We start from the raw sequence: 16,459 nt of genomic DNA, 5'->3' as shown, positions 1-16,459 counted from the left end.
AATTGAGGGTTCCGTAAGCTATCAAACGTAAAATAACGTTTCATGCCTCGTTTAAAATAACGTTATTTCTTTCCAGTGAAATAAGTATATTGTATCGTATGCTGCTTAATTTTGATTACAGTTTCGGTTTATTCGTCTAAAAATTGAGCTCTATAGCTACTGTACGACTTTGTCCAACAAATTGATATGCAAACAACATCAAACGTATTTTTGGAGCAGCAACTAAAATATGCTCGATTGTTTCTGGGAAAACATAAAAATAGTTCATTTGTCTAACTGTAGATTTAATTGGTTAACTATCAAGTTTCTCTCGGGGAATGGGTCGCTCAACGTCAAAGACAAGTTCTGGGAAGATCATTTTGTTCTGTAGTCTTATGGCTCAAAAACCAGGAGCTTTAATTTGTTTGTCTCTGAGATTTATTTCAGATTTTAGACTAATTGTTCCAAACCCATATACTAGAATTGTATACTATGTGTAGCCTTTCTATCTGTTAACTTAGCCCTGGAGAATATTGGAGAAAGCATCATTTGGAAGCTTATGTACAGTAGAATATTTGTGCTGTTAATTGTTCTCGAACAAAGTCGGAAGCAATTATTGTAAATGTGTCATTTTGTTTTGATGCACAATTTTTGTTTGAATGTTCTGACTTTTTAGCTACAACATTGTTCACATTCCTTCGCTTCCTTGACTGATTCAAGTTGATTTTCCGTCTTCAAAAATTGGATAAGCCCGAGGGTACTCTTTGAGCATCTCTAAGTAGTCTATCTAAGTATACTAGTCGACTGACGGTCATTGTGTTATAGTGTCCGTAATAGGTTAATGCGAATACTGCGAATAGTTCATGAAAGAAAAGCTGGAAAACTAATCGGTCCTACTCCAAAAACTTGCTCAACTTTGTAAGTTGTCGCCTCAGAATGTCTGTAATTCCTGTTTAAATGGGGTCCAACATAAAAACACATTTATTTCAAGAACGATGCTGCGTTCCACCGCTTCTTCAAGACAGAGATTGTAATTGAAAATAATTTGATTTTTTCAATGCTAAACCATCCGCCCTTCAGCCATAAGTGTAGGGATATCTTCCAGTATGACCAGTAAAAGGTGAACTTATCTCGTTATTACCCGACAACAGGGCAAACGAGTATCAAAGACCTCAAACTCCTTGGATGAGTCGAGCTCTGGGAATGCAGTTGTTATGTAAGAACTGGTCCTTGAGAAAGACAAAAAGCAGTTATAGGCTTGCGAGAAGTTTGTACAATTGAGATATTGATGAAACTGATGCGTACTTTCGAGATCTCAAAAACGAAAGAGGAGCGTTGTGCTGTTTGAATACGCTAAGTTGAAAATATTAGTTTTGATCAAAAGTGGTGAGACTTTAGAGACGCCCTCAGATACCGCTCGGAATCTGTGAAATTATCAAACTGTCCATGTGGAGAAGTATTTAATGTACTCATGCTCTACTGCGTCCTAAAGGTGACGATACCCACATCATGCGCAATGATATACGCGGCTCATTTGCCCACTTGCTCGATGAAGTATGCAATGATTTGTAAGTGGAGCCCTCTCTTCAGACTTTGCAAGGCGAAACCTTCGCAAATAGAACTACGACAACTGATGAAGACGCCTGATTACCAAACAAATGGGCTTTTTGGTTTACGCTTCAGTAAAACTTTTTTGTTTTAAAATTTTAATCCGTCTGCTAATGGTTGGCATAAAAGATTATCGGATTCGTATAAATATCAGGAGACCATTAAAAAATTTAAGTCCGAACAGAGTTTTCGAAGCCGAGAAAGTCACTTTCTGTCCATTGATATTGCTCTGCACTGGGATATATAGACAGTTGGCGTCGAAAGCCATACAGAGTTTTGCAACAGGAATGAGCGATAAAAAGGAGGTTTTATATTCTGGCGTGATCACATACATCAGGGCAAAAGCTAGCTTCATGATTTCGCCATGCTCCAATCTGTGCATGCGTGGCACGCGGTCACTGCACCGGCGTTCCGTTGTCCCAGCTTTACTGGAGCCATGGTAGAAGATTAGTTGTCTTAAATTAACTTAAATAACAAATCTGCTTGTATGCCCTTGATTCCTAATGCTGTCTTTACATATTTGATTCTTAAAGTTCGACTACTCTCAGTTTGTTTGCACTAACATAGGAGATGACTCGCCGCCCCCGAGTTGACCGATTAACCTATAAGGAGATGGACTTTCTCTTTATTGACGTTGTTTTTTAACATTCCTACATAAATAGCGCTTAAGGGTTGACATTTTGTTGGAGCTTGATGAAAACAATGGTGGTTAGTTCTTGAGCAAAATTGCTTTCTTTCAGGAACCGACATTTAAAAAGGGAGCAAAATCGTCTCAAGAATGCGTAACGAACAACTTCGCTGTTCATTTTCCCGCCATTGTTTTGCCGCTTCCCAATTTCTGAAAGAGTATTAACCCAAGTGCCAATTTGTGTGCTTTCAATCGATGAGAAGTGATAGAAGCTATTGTTTCTCTTATGCCATTTCCTGACCTAACAAGACAGACGTTTTCTTTCCCATCGTTTTGTTTGACGAAGGTGGCTTAACCCCACTGCAAAATGTTTGCGAGGCCCAATAACTCAAAAGTTGACAAGCTCTCCGTTTGCTCGATTACGAGAGAGTACATCTATAAAGAAGCCCCGCTTTCTTTAAGGGCTTTCTTTAATCTGCAAACTTTTTCACTGTTATTGGTCGTAATTATTTTGTAGCAAATCATTTCAACGTTTATTATTGAAGTTGGTACAAAGCTTCGTTTCGCTGCCAGAGTTTTTTTTGAATAGTTGTCTTTGTCGTTTTTTGCTACCGTTAGAATTTGGGCGACATGTCAGGCCGAGCTCCTTCTGTCTCTGGTCTCAGTGGTCTCTTTTTAAGCTCCCAAAACATTGGACATAACTTAGCTTTACGCTTTTGTATAGCCTCATACTCTGCCTGTGTGTGGCGTGATCAATGCGCCGGCTTCCCTTTTTTGAAGTTTCCATTGGCGCAATAGTTCAAGAGATGGAAGAGGGGCGGTTTTCGTATGAAATGACCTTATCATTTAGTAAATATCGATTCTTATCTTGTATGCCGTTTCTCATTCCTACTAAAGCTGTCTTTATATATGTTTCTTTGAGTTTTATTTCTGTCAGAATTTGTATATGAATATAGGAGATGCTCCCACGAGTTGATTAACTACTCTGTAAGGAGAGTGACTTTCATTTATTGACGTTTTTTTTGAAAAAAAAACTGTTAAAAAAGTTAGAAATGTAAAGCTGAAGCTTCGTTGGTGGCAAAGTATGAGGGCAGGCTGGTGTCCTAAATCACCTTACAATTTATAAAGTATGTATTTAAATTTTTATATACAGTTTCTCATTCCTCCTAAAGCTATCCTTTTTTTATAATTCTATGAATTTGACTACTCTCAGCTTTTTTATGTGAATATAGGAGGTTACTTGCCGTCCTCGAAGTGATCGACCACCCTATAAGGAGAGGGACTTTCTCTTTGTGAACGTTTAAAAAGTAGCAATTAAATGTTGATATTTTGCTTGTTTGATGGTAATCATCGTGGATAGTCCTTGCGCAATTGTACTTTATTTCGCAGAAACGCAAAATAAAACTAAGGGGGGGGGCAGAAACATCTCATGAATGGGTAACGAATCAACAACGTCGCTGTTCTTTTTCCTGCTAACGTTTTGCGGCTTCCCAGTTTCTGAACGCATAACAACCAATGTGCCGATTTGTCTTTTTAATCGATAATATGGCGGCTATGTCAAAACATGTAGAATTACGGATTTCTGTTTTGTTTTGCTTTGGTTAACAATTTGAATTGAGAAATTGAGGCGAAGCCATAACTTCATAACGCGTTTTTACGTCGCTGTTTTCGTTTTACTGACAAATACTTTTGAGAAACAAACTCTATGAAGACCAACTTTCGTTTTGCTGGTATTGTAATTTAGCATTCAAACTGTCAATAGTCTTTTTGTTTGTTGAGAGTTAATGGCGCCTTAATTTTTTTATTATATTGTTAAGTCGGATTTATTATTTAAAGAATCTTTTTAAAAAGAATGAGCATGTTAACCTGTAGATGAGGTTATTCAAGGTCAGAGCATATAATTTGTTAGGTTTCAATAAAGAAACACTTTATTCATCTTGGCTGTGTTGAGCAAGCAATATTGAGAAAGTAGAGTAATATGAAATATTATTTGTTTTGAGGCACATAACTACCTAATATCACCTAGCGCCACAAACACCACAAATATCGACACTATCTTCCTTTGCAATGTATCGGCTTTGTTAGAGATCCAGCATGATCTTAATATATCTCGCTCGCCTTTTGTTTAATTTGGGTTGCAATGCATTGTTTGTGTGTTATGAGCCAGCCAGCCTTTTGCTGTGTTGTTTGCGTGTTTATGAGTTAATTGAGATTTTGCCGCTCATAATGTTGAGTCTGTTCTGCTTTTAGTCAAGATGATGCGGGAGTGATCTTCAGTGCTGCTCTGAATGTGGGCATGCTCAACAAGGGATACTTCTGGCTAGTCTCTCAATCAGCTGCCTCGGTAGCCCCTGTCGGTATGTATATCCTATTCTTTTCCAATTCTGTGCCCACATAGTGCATAATGATTAAGCACCCCTTTTCAATGCTTTGACGAAACAACTCCATTTTTAACATTGAGCAGAGTTGAATTTTAACTAATTTGCAAATCGCTTATAGGGTGGTTTTTGTAAGTCCCATTTAGGGATTAATAAAAGCTGAAAGCTGACAATGTATAACGTAAAATGTTTTTAATTACTCTCAATCGAAATCTAGCCATTTTTTGTCTTAGCGATGTAATAGTTTTTAATAGCCGCCCTCATCTTCTCAGCCGGCTATTATTGCGCTCGTATTTTTTTTACTTCGTCAAACTTTTTTTCGCTTTACCATTTTGCCGCTTTTTAATAGCCGCCCTCATCTTCTCAGCCGGCTATTATAGCGCTCCTATTTTTTTTTTACTTCGTCGAATAAAAAAATGTTTCGCTTTACCTCATTTTGCCGCCTTTTCAACATTTTGCGTGAAATCTCTTTGACTTCTCTAGGCTAGTTTCTCTCTTCTCTCATTCTGCTAAAAGTGATTTTGAACATCAGTTGCTCAGCAAAGCAATTCAAAATGAACAGAGTTAGTTCAAAAATGGATGTCAGAAATAGAAACGGGATAAACCCATAAAGCCCAATTTTAGATGCCCGCTATTTGAACGTCGTTCCTATAAGTCTTATTTACCATCTCTAATGCTTATTGTTATTGATAGGAGCCCCTGTAGCCTCTCTCTACGAAACAGAAGTATGTTCAACTACGAAATGCCTTCAAAATAAATCGGACTTAAAAAAATGTTTTTGTACAAAAATCTTTCTTTTTCAATATCTTCTGTTATTTCAATCCCAATCATGCTTATTGGAATCAACGGCGGCTATTTTCCGGCAATCTGCCGGGTATGTTTCGACATTTTGCGTGAAATCTTTTTGACTTCTTTAGGCTAGTTTCTCTCTTCTCTCATTCTGCTAAAAGTGAATTTGAACATCAGTTGCTAAGCAAAGCAATTCAAAATGAACAGAGTCGGTATAAAAAATTGAAGTCAGAAATAGAAACGGGATAAACCCATAAAGCCCAATTTTAGATGCCCGCTATTTGAACGTCGTTCCTAAAAGTCTTAGTTACCACCTCTAATGCTTATTGGTGTTGATAGTAGCCCCTGTAGCCTCTCTCTAAGAAACAGAAGTATGTTCAACTACGAAATGCCATCAAAATAAATCCGACTTAAAAAATATTTTTGTACAAAAATCTTTTTTTTTCAATATATTCTATTCGTTCAATCCCAATCATGCTTATTGGAATCAACGGCGGCTATTTTCCGGCAATCTGCCGGGTATGTTTTGTTTAGGGAAACAAGTTGTACTAGTAAAGGCTGATGTCATTATTTTCATGTGCAGTTCTCTCAGAACTTAATTAGTTAGCCTGGTTTTCAAGTAGCAATTTCAAAGGAGCTCAATGCTTAATTAAACTCTGGTTAGTATTTTCTCGGCCATATATGATTGAGCTTTTTGTTAAATATGATGCTTAATAATCACCCTCATTCTCTCAGCCCGTTATTTTAGCGGACCTATTTTTAAGACTCGGAAGAGGAATAATGGTGGTCTTTTTTTAAACGGTGACTTCTATATAAGAGGTGGTTTTAGAGGAAATCAATGAAAAGAAGTGATTAGTTCAAGCTGCTGTACAAAAGTCAAAAGCAGAGAGAGACAGAGCGGTTATTGTTTGTTCGTTGTTCTAAGAGAGCGCGAGAAAAGTAGTGAAAAAATATTCGCTAAGCGAGAGTTTGTTTGATCACGTGCGGAATTTTTAAAGCAGTTTTTCAGTTTTAACTCAGCTTTATGGGTTGAAGGTGTTTATCTCAATTAACTGAACTAGTGCTCGTGTGGTTGGGGGCCTTTTTGATCATCTGACTGAAATATTAGACTTTTAGGCTCAGTTGTGAGCTTCTTGTTGGACCACTTGAGCCCTTTATGCTCTGTTGGAAGCTTTATTGTAGTTTTTGTGATCGCTTGCATTTATAGCATCTGGCAGGGAATTGTTTTTGGATGAACTTAGTTGTTTTAGTGATTCAGGTGATCTTTCGATTTGGTAGGTTTTACTTTTGAGTTGTGTTTTTAAAAATGTAATCAAAATTTGGCCCAGTTTCGTCTCATTGTTTACATTTGCCTATTTTTTGGAATCAAGCTTCTCAGGATAGTTTTTCTTGTTCACTATTTAATTAAGAGCTATATAGGTTTTGCTACTAAGACCTAACAGTTCAAGGTTGTGCATCGCATTTTTTTTTAACTAAAAGAGATGTATACATTTCTTTCCGGTTATTCGTTGTTTTTTATGGTTTTGCGTTTCTTTGACTGGAATGGGGTAGTCCAGTGTTCGACAGATGAATTTAAAAGTTTGCCCTAAAATAAATGAGAGTGTTGTACGTGTATCTTGATCGCTAGTTGAAACGTTCCGATGAAAGCGTTAGCTATGTGTAAAAGAGATTCAGTGACAAACTGTTTATTACTCTTCTTAAGGCAGACTGCGATTAGGCAGTTTACTGCCAGTGTATTGGCCAAGCTCAAGGTTGCAAGGACCTGTCACTGATATACTCAATCGTGGTACGATTGAATGGTGTGAGAAACAAAAGGTTATATATGTACTGCATTTGAATGAGTATTAATTCACTGCACTAATGGTGTTACTAGTGGTGGATGGATACCACAGGGTACCACATTTCCCCCTCTAGAGAAAATTTAGGTTTAACTAAATTTAACATAATTGGTACGACATGACGTTTAGAGAAAGTTTAGTACTAAATATGAGGCAACGATTGATAAAGAAATGAAAGATGATGACTTTAACATGATGAGTACGTAATATGAATGAACACAGATTTGATAATATAAGGCGATTGTAAGCAGGTTAAGATAAATGCTAGCAACGATGAAATGAGTTTAATGAATGTAGACAGGGTGGGTAATATGAAGAAGTATCATACTAAGTTTTGAACTTTACGCTTACTATGCGTTGAGTTTTTAAAGTTTATAGCGGACTTGACTAGAGTTCATGGGGTTGGAGTGGGCGTTCGGGATCACCGAAGGTTTCGGCTGTTTGGTTTTGGTAGGGGGTGGTCATCGGGATTACGCTGTGTGGCGGCGATAATGTTGTTCCCGTGTTGGGTTGTCTTGGAGGCGAGTATGAGGCAATGCTTGTGCCAGCGCGTCGTCTCTTGGGTTGTCCAACGTCCGGTGATTCGTCCGATGAAGACAAATCTGTCAGTTCGCCGTATCGTTTGGGCTTTTTCTTGTCCCGTGCGCTGCGTCTAGTGGATGCTTCCGTTGAGTCAATTAAATGGGTGCTTCCGTGATGTTTGGTGGCGGCTTTGCTTTCGTGGTTAGAGTCGGTGTCGAGGGGCTCGTTGTCCTGTTCTTCATCTGATGCCTGAGAGGACTCCGTTGAGAGCTTTCTCTTTTTGGGAGATCCTTTCTTGGGTGACGGTTGGTAGCATTTTTTGTGAGGGATTTTGATTCTGTTGACTTTGGAGAGATTGGCTTTTGCCTTTTTGTCTACGTCTGACGTTGGGGTTTCTCTTTTTCGTATGGCTCGTTGGCCGATTGTTTTGTTTTTGATGTCTTGTGCATGTGACTCCATACTTTGGATGAACTTTGCATGGTGGTTGCGCACGGTCTTTCTGGCGGCAAAGTTGATGAGAGGGATATGACGTTGCTCAGGTGTGCCAAATTTTGCTACATCAGATTTGTTTAATACAGTATCTTGTTGGCCTGGGACTTTAATGGTCACGGTGCTGTCTGTTGTTTTAACTAACGCAGCCCCCTCTGGAATCGCTTCATACAGGCCTTGGAGTTGCTTTTTGTTTCGGGAGGCGGCGAGGGTTTTTCGGGCTAGTTGAAGACGAGGGCTGTTTCTGGCAAGGGGCTGTTCGAAGTTAGCAGATGGAAGTTTTATGATACGCGGTACTTCGCCTTTATCGTCTTTGGCTTCCTGCCGTTTCCGTTGCTTAGTTGCTCTCACTTCGTTGTCGCTATCCAAGTTCTCGTCGTACCATTTGTCCTGGCTGATCAGTTCCTCCTCTCCTATGATGTTGTCATCTAAATAATATTTTAAAGTATTTGACCAGTTTCGATTTTTTATGTTAGGTTTTGATGTTATATTTGTTAGTGCGGTTTTTGCTTTTCGTCCGTAATGGGCTTCGAACGGGGAGAGTTTAGAATGTTTCTTTCGGCACGTGCGTAGTTCGAAGGATAGGTTTTGGAGGGCGTTTTTGATATTGAACGGTATCTGATTAGGATCAAGTTTTATGCACCCCAAACGTCGCTCAACGGTTTGTACTAAACGTTCTACTAATCCTATGGGGCGATGGTCATTGGCCGGTGCGTATATTAGATTGATGTTATAGCGTTTACATAATTGTTGAATTTTATTACCTTTTAGGCATCTGGCTTGATCTAGTCTTATATTTCTAGGTACGCCGTGTTGAGTTATATATTTGTTTGAAAACTTTTCTATGTTTGGACCGTTTGCGTTTGCGACTAATTTGAGGGTTGGAAATTTCGAGAAACGGTCGATGCATGCTAAGAAGTAGACTTCCCTTCCTTGACCGTCGAATACAGGTCCGCCGAAATCTAATTGTATTTCTTCGTTTGGTTCAGAGCACGGTGGAAGGGGGGTCCAATCGGACTTCTTTATTATGCTTTTTAAGTTCTTACCGAATTCGGTACAGGGTCGACACGTTTTAGATTTATTGATTAAATCTCGATTGATAAATGGCCACCATAGTCTTTGTCCCAGTTCTGTCATGCCCCATGCTCCAGGGTGTGTTGAGTGGAGTACGTCGATTACAGAATCTTTGAGGATGTTTGGTATTGCTAGCTTGTTGTCAACCAGTATGCAGCCGTTGTTGACACTTAAGCTGTTCCATTTTGCGTATATCTGCTTGCTGAGTTGTTTGCATCGCGCTTGATCGTTGTTGAGGATGCAGTCTCTTATTTCCCGTAGTACCGTACCTCTGTTGATCATTGCTGCTATTAGTTGTTGGTTGAAGATGCTTTCTAGTTGTTTTGGGATTTGGTCGTCCGATGAGCTGGTGGGGTGATGTTCGTCCTGATTTGGGGTGGGGCTCAGATAGTTCCTCATTGAGAATGGTGTTTTCTGCGTTGGTGATTTGATGGTGGCGCTATTTGGTTTGTTTGTTGTGTGTTCCATTTCGTTTGCTTGTTTAAAGTTAGGCTGTTTAAGTATAGCTGTGTTAATTGGCAAATGCGCTTCTGTAATCGTTTGCTGTGTGTCTTGTGTGTTGTTAATGACGTCATTATTCGTTATGTTTATTTGTGGTTGGAATGTCTTGTAACTGCTGCGTAGGTTGTAATTCAAGTTTGTTTGTAATTTGTTTGTATTCGTGCGGCGTTTGTCGGTGTTGTTTTTAAATTGTGTGGATTCGTTCGACGATTCCACTTTTGTTTTTCTAGGCCTGCCTCTTTGACGTTTTGTTTGGTAGTTCAGTGATTGGTTGGAATCGTGGGGCGATTGCAAGGTATTTGTTTTAGTAACGTTGGATTCGCTGTGTGTTGTTTTAGTATTGTGTTGTGTATTAGTATTGCTTTGTTTCTTTGGTCTGCCTCTTTTGCGTATTATATGAAATGTTTCTTTGATTATGTCTATTTGCGCTATTATAAAATTTTCGTCATATGTGCTTGGGGGTTTTGCCGGTTCGGATGTCTTGCGAGACATATAGTCTGCTAGTCCCATTTTTGTTCCTGGTATGTGTTCTATATTAAAGTTGAATGGGATTAGTCTGTCATACCATCTTGTTAAACGGCTTTGGTGAATTTTGCTGGAGCGTTCTTTGAGGATTGATAGGAGGACCCTATGATCTGTTTGTACTGTAAAATGGTGGCCTAATAAATAATGTTTAAAGTGTTCTAACGCCCATACTACGCCTAATAACTCTAGTTCGTTTATGCTGTATTTTTCCTCTGCTTTATTTAAAAATCTTGAAGCGTATGATATTGTCTCCCATCCGTTGCATGTTTCTTGTTTTAGAACTGCTCCTAGGCCTGATCTTGATGCGTCTGTCTTAACTCTGGTTTTTCTTTTTGTGTCGTAGTGTGTATTTTCTGTTAAGTTACGTATGCAATTCTTTATATTTTCAAATTTTGTTTGGTGATGTTTTGTCCAAACATATTTCGTATCTTTTTGTAATAGATTTCGAAATTCACGGCATAGGGGTGCGAGGTTCGGTATGAATTTCGTTAGGTGATGAACGCTACCTAAGAATGATTTTAGTTGTTTGTGGGACGTGGGTGATTTCAGGTTTAGTGTAGCTTGTGTCTTGGAGACGATTGGTTTGATACCTTTTTTGTCTATTTCGTAGCTGAGCCACGTTATCTTATTTTTTGCGAAGTGACATTTGTTGAGGTTGATTACCAGGTTTTCTTCGTTTAATCTGTCTAAGCATTTGAATAATTTTTCTTTATGGTTTTGTATGCCGCCTCCAGTAACTATGATAATGTCGTCTAGAAAGCTGAATGTGTTTGTTATGTTGTATAAAGTTTTGTCTATTGCTTTTTGGAATTCTGCTGGCATGTCCGTGAGTCCATAAAATCCATTATTGAATCGATATGTTCCTGTGGCTTTGCCGCCTATGATATTGAAATTGCATTGTTTTGCTGTGTCTTCATCTAGTGGTAACTGGCTGTATGCGTATCGTAAATCTATAGTTGAGAATAGGACTTCTCCTTCGTCGGACGATTGAGTGATTGTTTGTGCGATGCTGTCCATAAGGCAGTCGTTGTTATGCATTTGGTATTTGTTTTTGTGGATTGCTTTGTTGATTGTTTTTGAGTCCATAGCTAGTTTTATTGATTTATCCTTCTTCACTGTGATGACTATTGGTGATATAAAAAATTCGTCGCTACATTTGTCTAGTTTCGTTATGTGTCCGTTGTTTTGTAGGTTTTTTAGTTCTTCCTCAACTTGTTTCTCGAGATGTAGTGGTACGCGTCTTCCTTTTTGGTGGACCGGAGTGTAGTTTGGCTTAAATTGTGATTTTACCTTATGATGTAGGGAGCGTCCTATCCTTGATGTTAAATTTTTGTATTTAATTGTTATTTCGTCTTTGATTGTAGGGGTTTGGGATGTGTTTATTGAGTTGATGTTCTTACCTGTAGATGTTGATGATTCGTGTTGTGTTAGTTGGATCCCCAGAGGTTTGAACAGGTCCCTTCCTATGATCGCTCGATGTTTGTTTGGTTCGACTATGATGTCCGCACGTCCTGCTTTCCATCCGTTGCACTCGATGTCACAGTAAAGTGTCCCTAGATTCTTTATGGGAGTGTCCGTGTAGCTCTTCAATTGTACTGGATTTGTTGTTCTGCTCCACCATGTGTTGCTGTCTCTGGCCTCTATGTCTTTCGCCATTTGTTCCGTGACAATACTAGTGGAGCTCCCTGAGTCGACCATTACCCAGAACTTGCTGTGCCCGTACTGTATGTGTAGCTTGGATGGTGTTGTGGAATCGTCGGGTGTTTCCATCATGTTTACTGTATATTCGTCTGCGGAGTCGTCGTATGTTGATTGGGTGTCCGGGATATGTTTAATCATATGTATGCCTTGTAATGGTTGGTCTAGGCTTTGGTTGTCTATCTCGTTCACCGATCTACTAGGTTGTGGTCTGTTCAAGTTCGATCTACACACCTTCGCGAAGTGATTTTGTTTATTGCATCGACGACATGTTTGGCCTATTGCTTGGCATTTTGTTCGATGGTTCGCGTCCCATGGTTGTCCGCAATTTCTGCAGTTGTGTGTTGGTGTTCTGTTGTTGTTGTTGTTGTTGCCCGATACTCTGCCAATTCCTCTGGTTGTTCCTCTATATGTTGATAGGGGTCTATTAGAGCCGCGGTAGCGTGAGCTGGAAATTTCCATGACTTGTTCTTCTCGTCCAATAAAAGGGTTGGTCGGTGTATCCGATGGCTGTCTTGCCTGGATGGCTAATTGGCTTCTAATGCCTAATTCGATGCTTACTGCTAATTCTAAGGCTTTTTCGGGAGTTAGGGTTGTTTTCAAGAGTTCCTTTTGGATTTCTTGGTGTATCATATTTGCGGTAAATATGTCCCTTAGTAGTTCGTCTTCTAGGTCCGCTAGTTGGCAGTGTTCGGCTAGTGATCTGAGTGCAGAGTGAAATTGTTCCATCGTTTCACCTGTGTTGTTTACGTGTCAAAAGTAAATATCTATCGAAGGTCACATTTCTTGGACGGATGAAAGTTAGTTCCAATTCTTCCCATAGCTCCATTGTGGTTTTTGCTTCTACGTTTGTGTGGGGGAATTTTCTTGCGTGCATTTTTCGTCCTTCGATTCCGAGGCTGAGGTAGATCAATGATTTGGCTTTTCTGTCTGCCATGTCCCATGGCTTATCGCCGCATAAGACTCCTATTCGATCGATGTGGTTGCATTCTTCCATTTGGCTATCGCCTGGTTGTACCTTGTTAGTCGTTCTCGTTCCATTGTCTGTGTTGGGTTTTGGACGGGTTGTTCGTCTACTGGTTCTGGGGGGTATATGACTGTAGTCGGTCTCTCTTGGAGTAGTTCGTCCAGTTCTATGTTAATTTTGGCAACGAGGGCCATTTTGAGCTGGCTCCTCCATTTCTCCCATGAGATTGGTGGATTACTACTGGGTTTGTCCCTGAAGGGTTCGAGACCGAGCGCCGTGCGTCCTATTTTGTCTGACTGCGCCATGTACGTGTATCTTGATCGCTAGTTGAAACGTTCCGATGAAAGCGTTAGCTATGTGTAAAAGAGATTCAGTGACAAACTGTTTATTACTCTTCCTAAGGCAGACTGCGATTAGGCAGTTCACTGCCAGTGTATTGGCCAAGCTCAAGGTTGCAAGGACCTGTCACTGATATACTCAATCGTGGTACGATTGAATGGTGTGAGAAACAATTCACTGCACTAATGGTGTTACTAGTGGTGGATGGATACCACAGGGTACCACAGAGAGGTTGCAGGTTAACTTTTTTGCGACAATGTGAGGTTTAACAATTTTTCACTTCCCCCTTGTCTCGGTCTGTTCTGTTTACTCTATATCAGAGGGCAGTTTTTTTTAATCAAATAAGGACTATTTGTATTGCATTTTTTTTCCAGTAGTGGTTTCGGTGGGGCAACTTGTGCAAAAATATTATCAGATATTTTACCAGATATCAGTTTTCGCCTTTCTCATATTATTTTTCCTCAGATATTGTTTGGAAATGATTTATTAGAGTTTATTGGCAGGCTCATTTTGTTCATTAGTGTTTAGCCTAGGCTAAAAGGTTTGTGAACTGCAAATTGATTCTAGATTGCTCCGGTTATGTCTTTACACTTCGTCGAATAAAAATTCGGTTTTTGTTTTACCTTAGTTCACAGCTTGTTCATTGCTGTAATGTTTTTGTCTTCTTTAGTTTAGTTTACTCTTCTCTGATTGTGCTCAAATTGCATTTAAATACCATTTTCGGGCAACCTGTCGGGTACGTTAATGTCATTCATTTTTTGTGCTTGAAGTTATTGCTCAAAAAGATGTGGTATCATTGCAAATTTCGTGTTTGTGTCATTGGAAACCTACACGACACGAAGGCACAGTGAGGAACTTTCTATAATAAGAATTCTGGGCCATTGGATTGAGAAATGCATTACGGAAAATCAAGTCAAGATGTATCAAATGTAGACACAAGAACGCCAACTCAATCTTCCCACGGGAGCGACTTGACTTTTTTTGTTACTATCCACCCGCTCCGGAGTTGACTGCTCCGCCGCGCCGATTAAGTCAATTTTCTACCACTTACCTCGAAGAGATGGTACTGCCTGTTCACTTATCTAACGATCAAAGCAGCACACATAAAAGTAGTTCAGTTGTTGGTCCCAGTCTTTTTTAGCTGAAGTTACAAGAGTCATCGCATGACGTGGCTACCCAAGTACCGTCATTGGCGACAACGGAAGGAAATGACAGAAATCATGAACTCTTGGGATAAAGCTGAGATCGAGTTTGACTTAGATCACAAAAAGGTTGTTTAGAAATTCAACCGCCTTGGGCCCCACACTGTGACAGAAACTGGGAAAATTTAATTCAAATTTGCAAATGGTCATGATCACATTCTTGGACAGCCATAGCCTCAAGCAGTAAGTATCAGAAAAACAATGTGTCTTGCGGCGCAAACACAACACACGAGCCGCGACAGCAGTAAGTGATGACGACGAAGATCTGACAGCCCTTACATTCGTCCACTTCCTGATAGGATGAGAAAACTTGGAGTTCTTTTTTCATACGAACCAGTGGACGGTTCCATGATCTTAGAGAATACTTCAAAATGGCTCAAGGATATGAGGAATTGATCTTCAATAGATGGGCTCGTGATTACCCTCCCAATGGAACCAAAAATTGAAATGGTCGGAAGAAGGCGTACGTAACTTTAAAAAAGGAGAACTTGTTTGGATGGTAAATGAGTCAATGAAAAGGTACAAGCTCTAATTGGGACGGATCATCAGCTCTTTAAAGGTGACGATGAGGTCGTACGATCAGCAATTCTGCGTCTTATTCTATGATGGTGTTTGAAGATCGAAAGGTGCCAGGGAAGTTGGCCCCACTATTGAACCGATGCATGCGCCATCTGACAAAAAAATTGAAAATCAAACTCCAAAACATGAAGTTTTTTGAAAACTCAAACAGTCATAAATTTTACAAGTTATAGCAGAAAATCTGTGTACAATCGGGCATCGTATCCAGAATTATGGTTTTGCGGCGTGAAATTTATTGGCTCTAATTTTAAAGTAGAGTGAGAAAAAGGTGCTTGAACAAGAATTCTTTTTTTTTCAGTTTTTTTTTAAATTTTTTTTTTCAATTTTTTGATCGGATTTTTCAAAAAGTGTTTAGTCAATGAAAATTCTTTGAATTTTAGGCCAGGACTTGTCCTGCTATGTTTTTTTTTAATTCGCTTTACCTTTCGATCACATTTTTTGTTTTACATAGGTCGCGATTCTCACGTATGACTCTTGTCTTTCCTCACTCACTGATTCAACTGAATTGATTTGAAATGTTTTTACGTATTGAATTACGAAATGTTGTGAATACGCTCAATTTCAATAGAGCAGAATCAGAGAAACGAGACAAAATTAATAAAGCCCGGTGATTAAGTCATTGAGCTTTAGTTTATCAAAGTTTTTTGCTAGCTGACGTTAGTATTAAGCTTATTGGCTTTCAGTTTAGAAGCTGAGTTTAGTATGGGTTTAGAATCTGACTGAAACTGCACGCCAGATCAGAACACTTGTAGACACTGAAAAAAACTCATAACGTGGCGTGTTTCCGTCAGAAATTTGGCACCATGTTTTTGCCAGTTTTTTCAATGAGTCCGATACCATTTTTTTAACGAAATGTTTTAATGATTTTGTGATCTATAGTGCATCTTTTATGTTTCAACCAATAGAACTGCTACAAGATATTTTATGACTTCTTAATGTTTATTGTATGCTGTGGCTAAGGTTTTTGGCATGTAGTTATGTGGTTTTCTTACTTTTACGCCCCTGACTTCAAAAAAATATGTTTCACCGGTTTCTTCAGTTTTTGCCTCCTTTTTGGTATGTCAATCATTCATTCGCACAAGGTTGCTGTATTTTGTACTCATTCTAGAGATGCATGGTATCTATGTAGCTATTGATGATTCTTAAAACACTAGATCTCTGAATAATAAATTTTTCATTGCTTCTGTTTTTTTCATTTCGCATTCATTGTCATGGGAATTGTTGGGTCCTAAATTCATTTGGTTGCACAGATGATAATTTTTGGTCATCAGTTTGTTCATTTCTTTGGATTGTAATTCAGAACTTGCACTGCTATGTTTTTTGTACTTTTTAGGTTTTATTTT

The 16,459-nt window shown here is 39.1% G+C and overlaps 1 protein-coding gene across 2 annotated transcripts in view; it reads left to right on the top strand.

Annotated features, from left to right (window-relative positions):
• LOC142345794 (glutamate receptor ionotropic, NMDA 1-like) overlaps positions 1–16,459 on the top strand; it is a 97,714-nt gene that overhangs the window by 28,424 nt on the left and 52,831 nt on the right. For both annotated transcript variants that reach the window (XM_075398154.1, XM_075398155.1), the window contains exon 6: positions 4,466–4,572. In XM_075398154.1, coding sequence (XP_075254269.1) covers positions 4,466–4,572 — 107 coding nt within the window. The remainder of the gene's footprint in view (positions 1–4,465; positions 4,573–16,459) is intronic.

This window comes from Convolutriloba macropyga, chromosome 9 (assembly GCF_964194025.1).
Source record: "Convolutriloba macropyga chromosome 9, txConMacr16.3, whole genome shotgun sequence".
Taxonomy (NCBI): domain Eukaryota; kingdom Metazoa; phylum Xenacoelomorpha; order Acoela; family Convolutidae; genus Convolutriloba; species Convolutriloba macropyga.
This window is presented reverse-complemented; position numbering and strand designations above follow the sequence as displayed.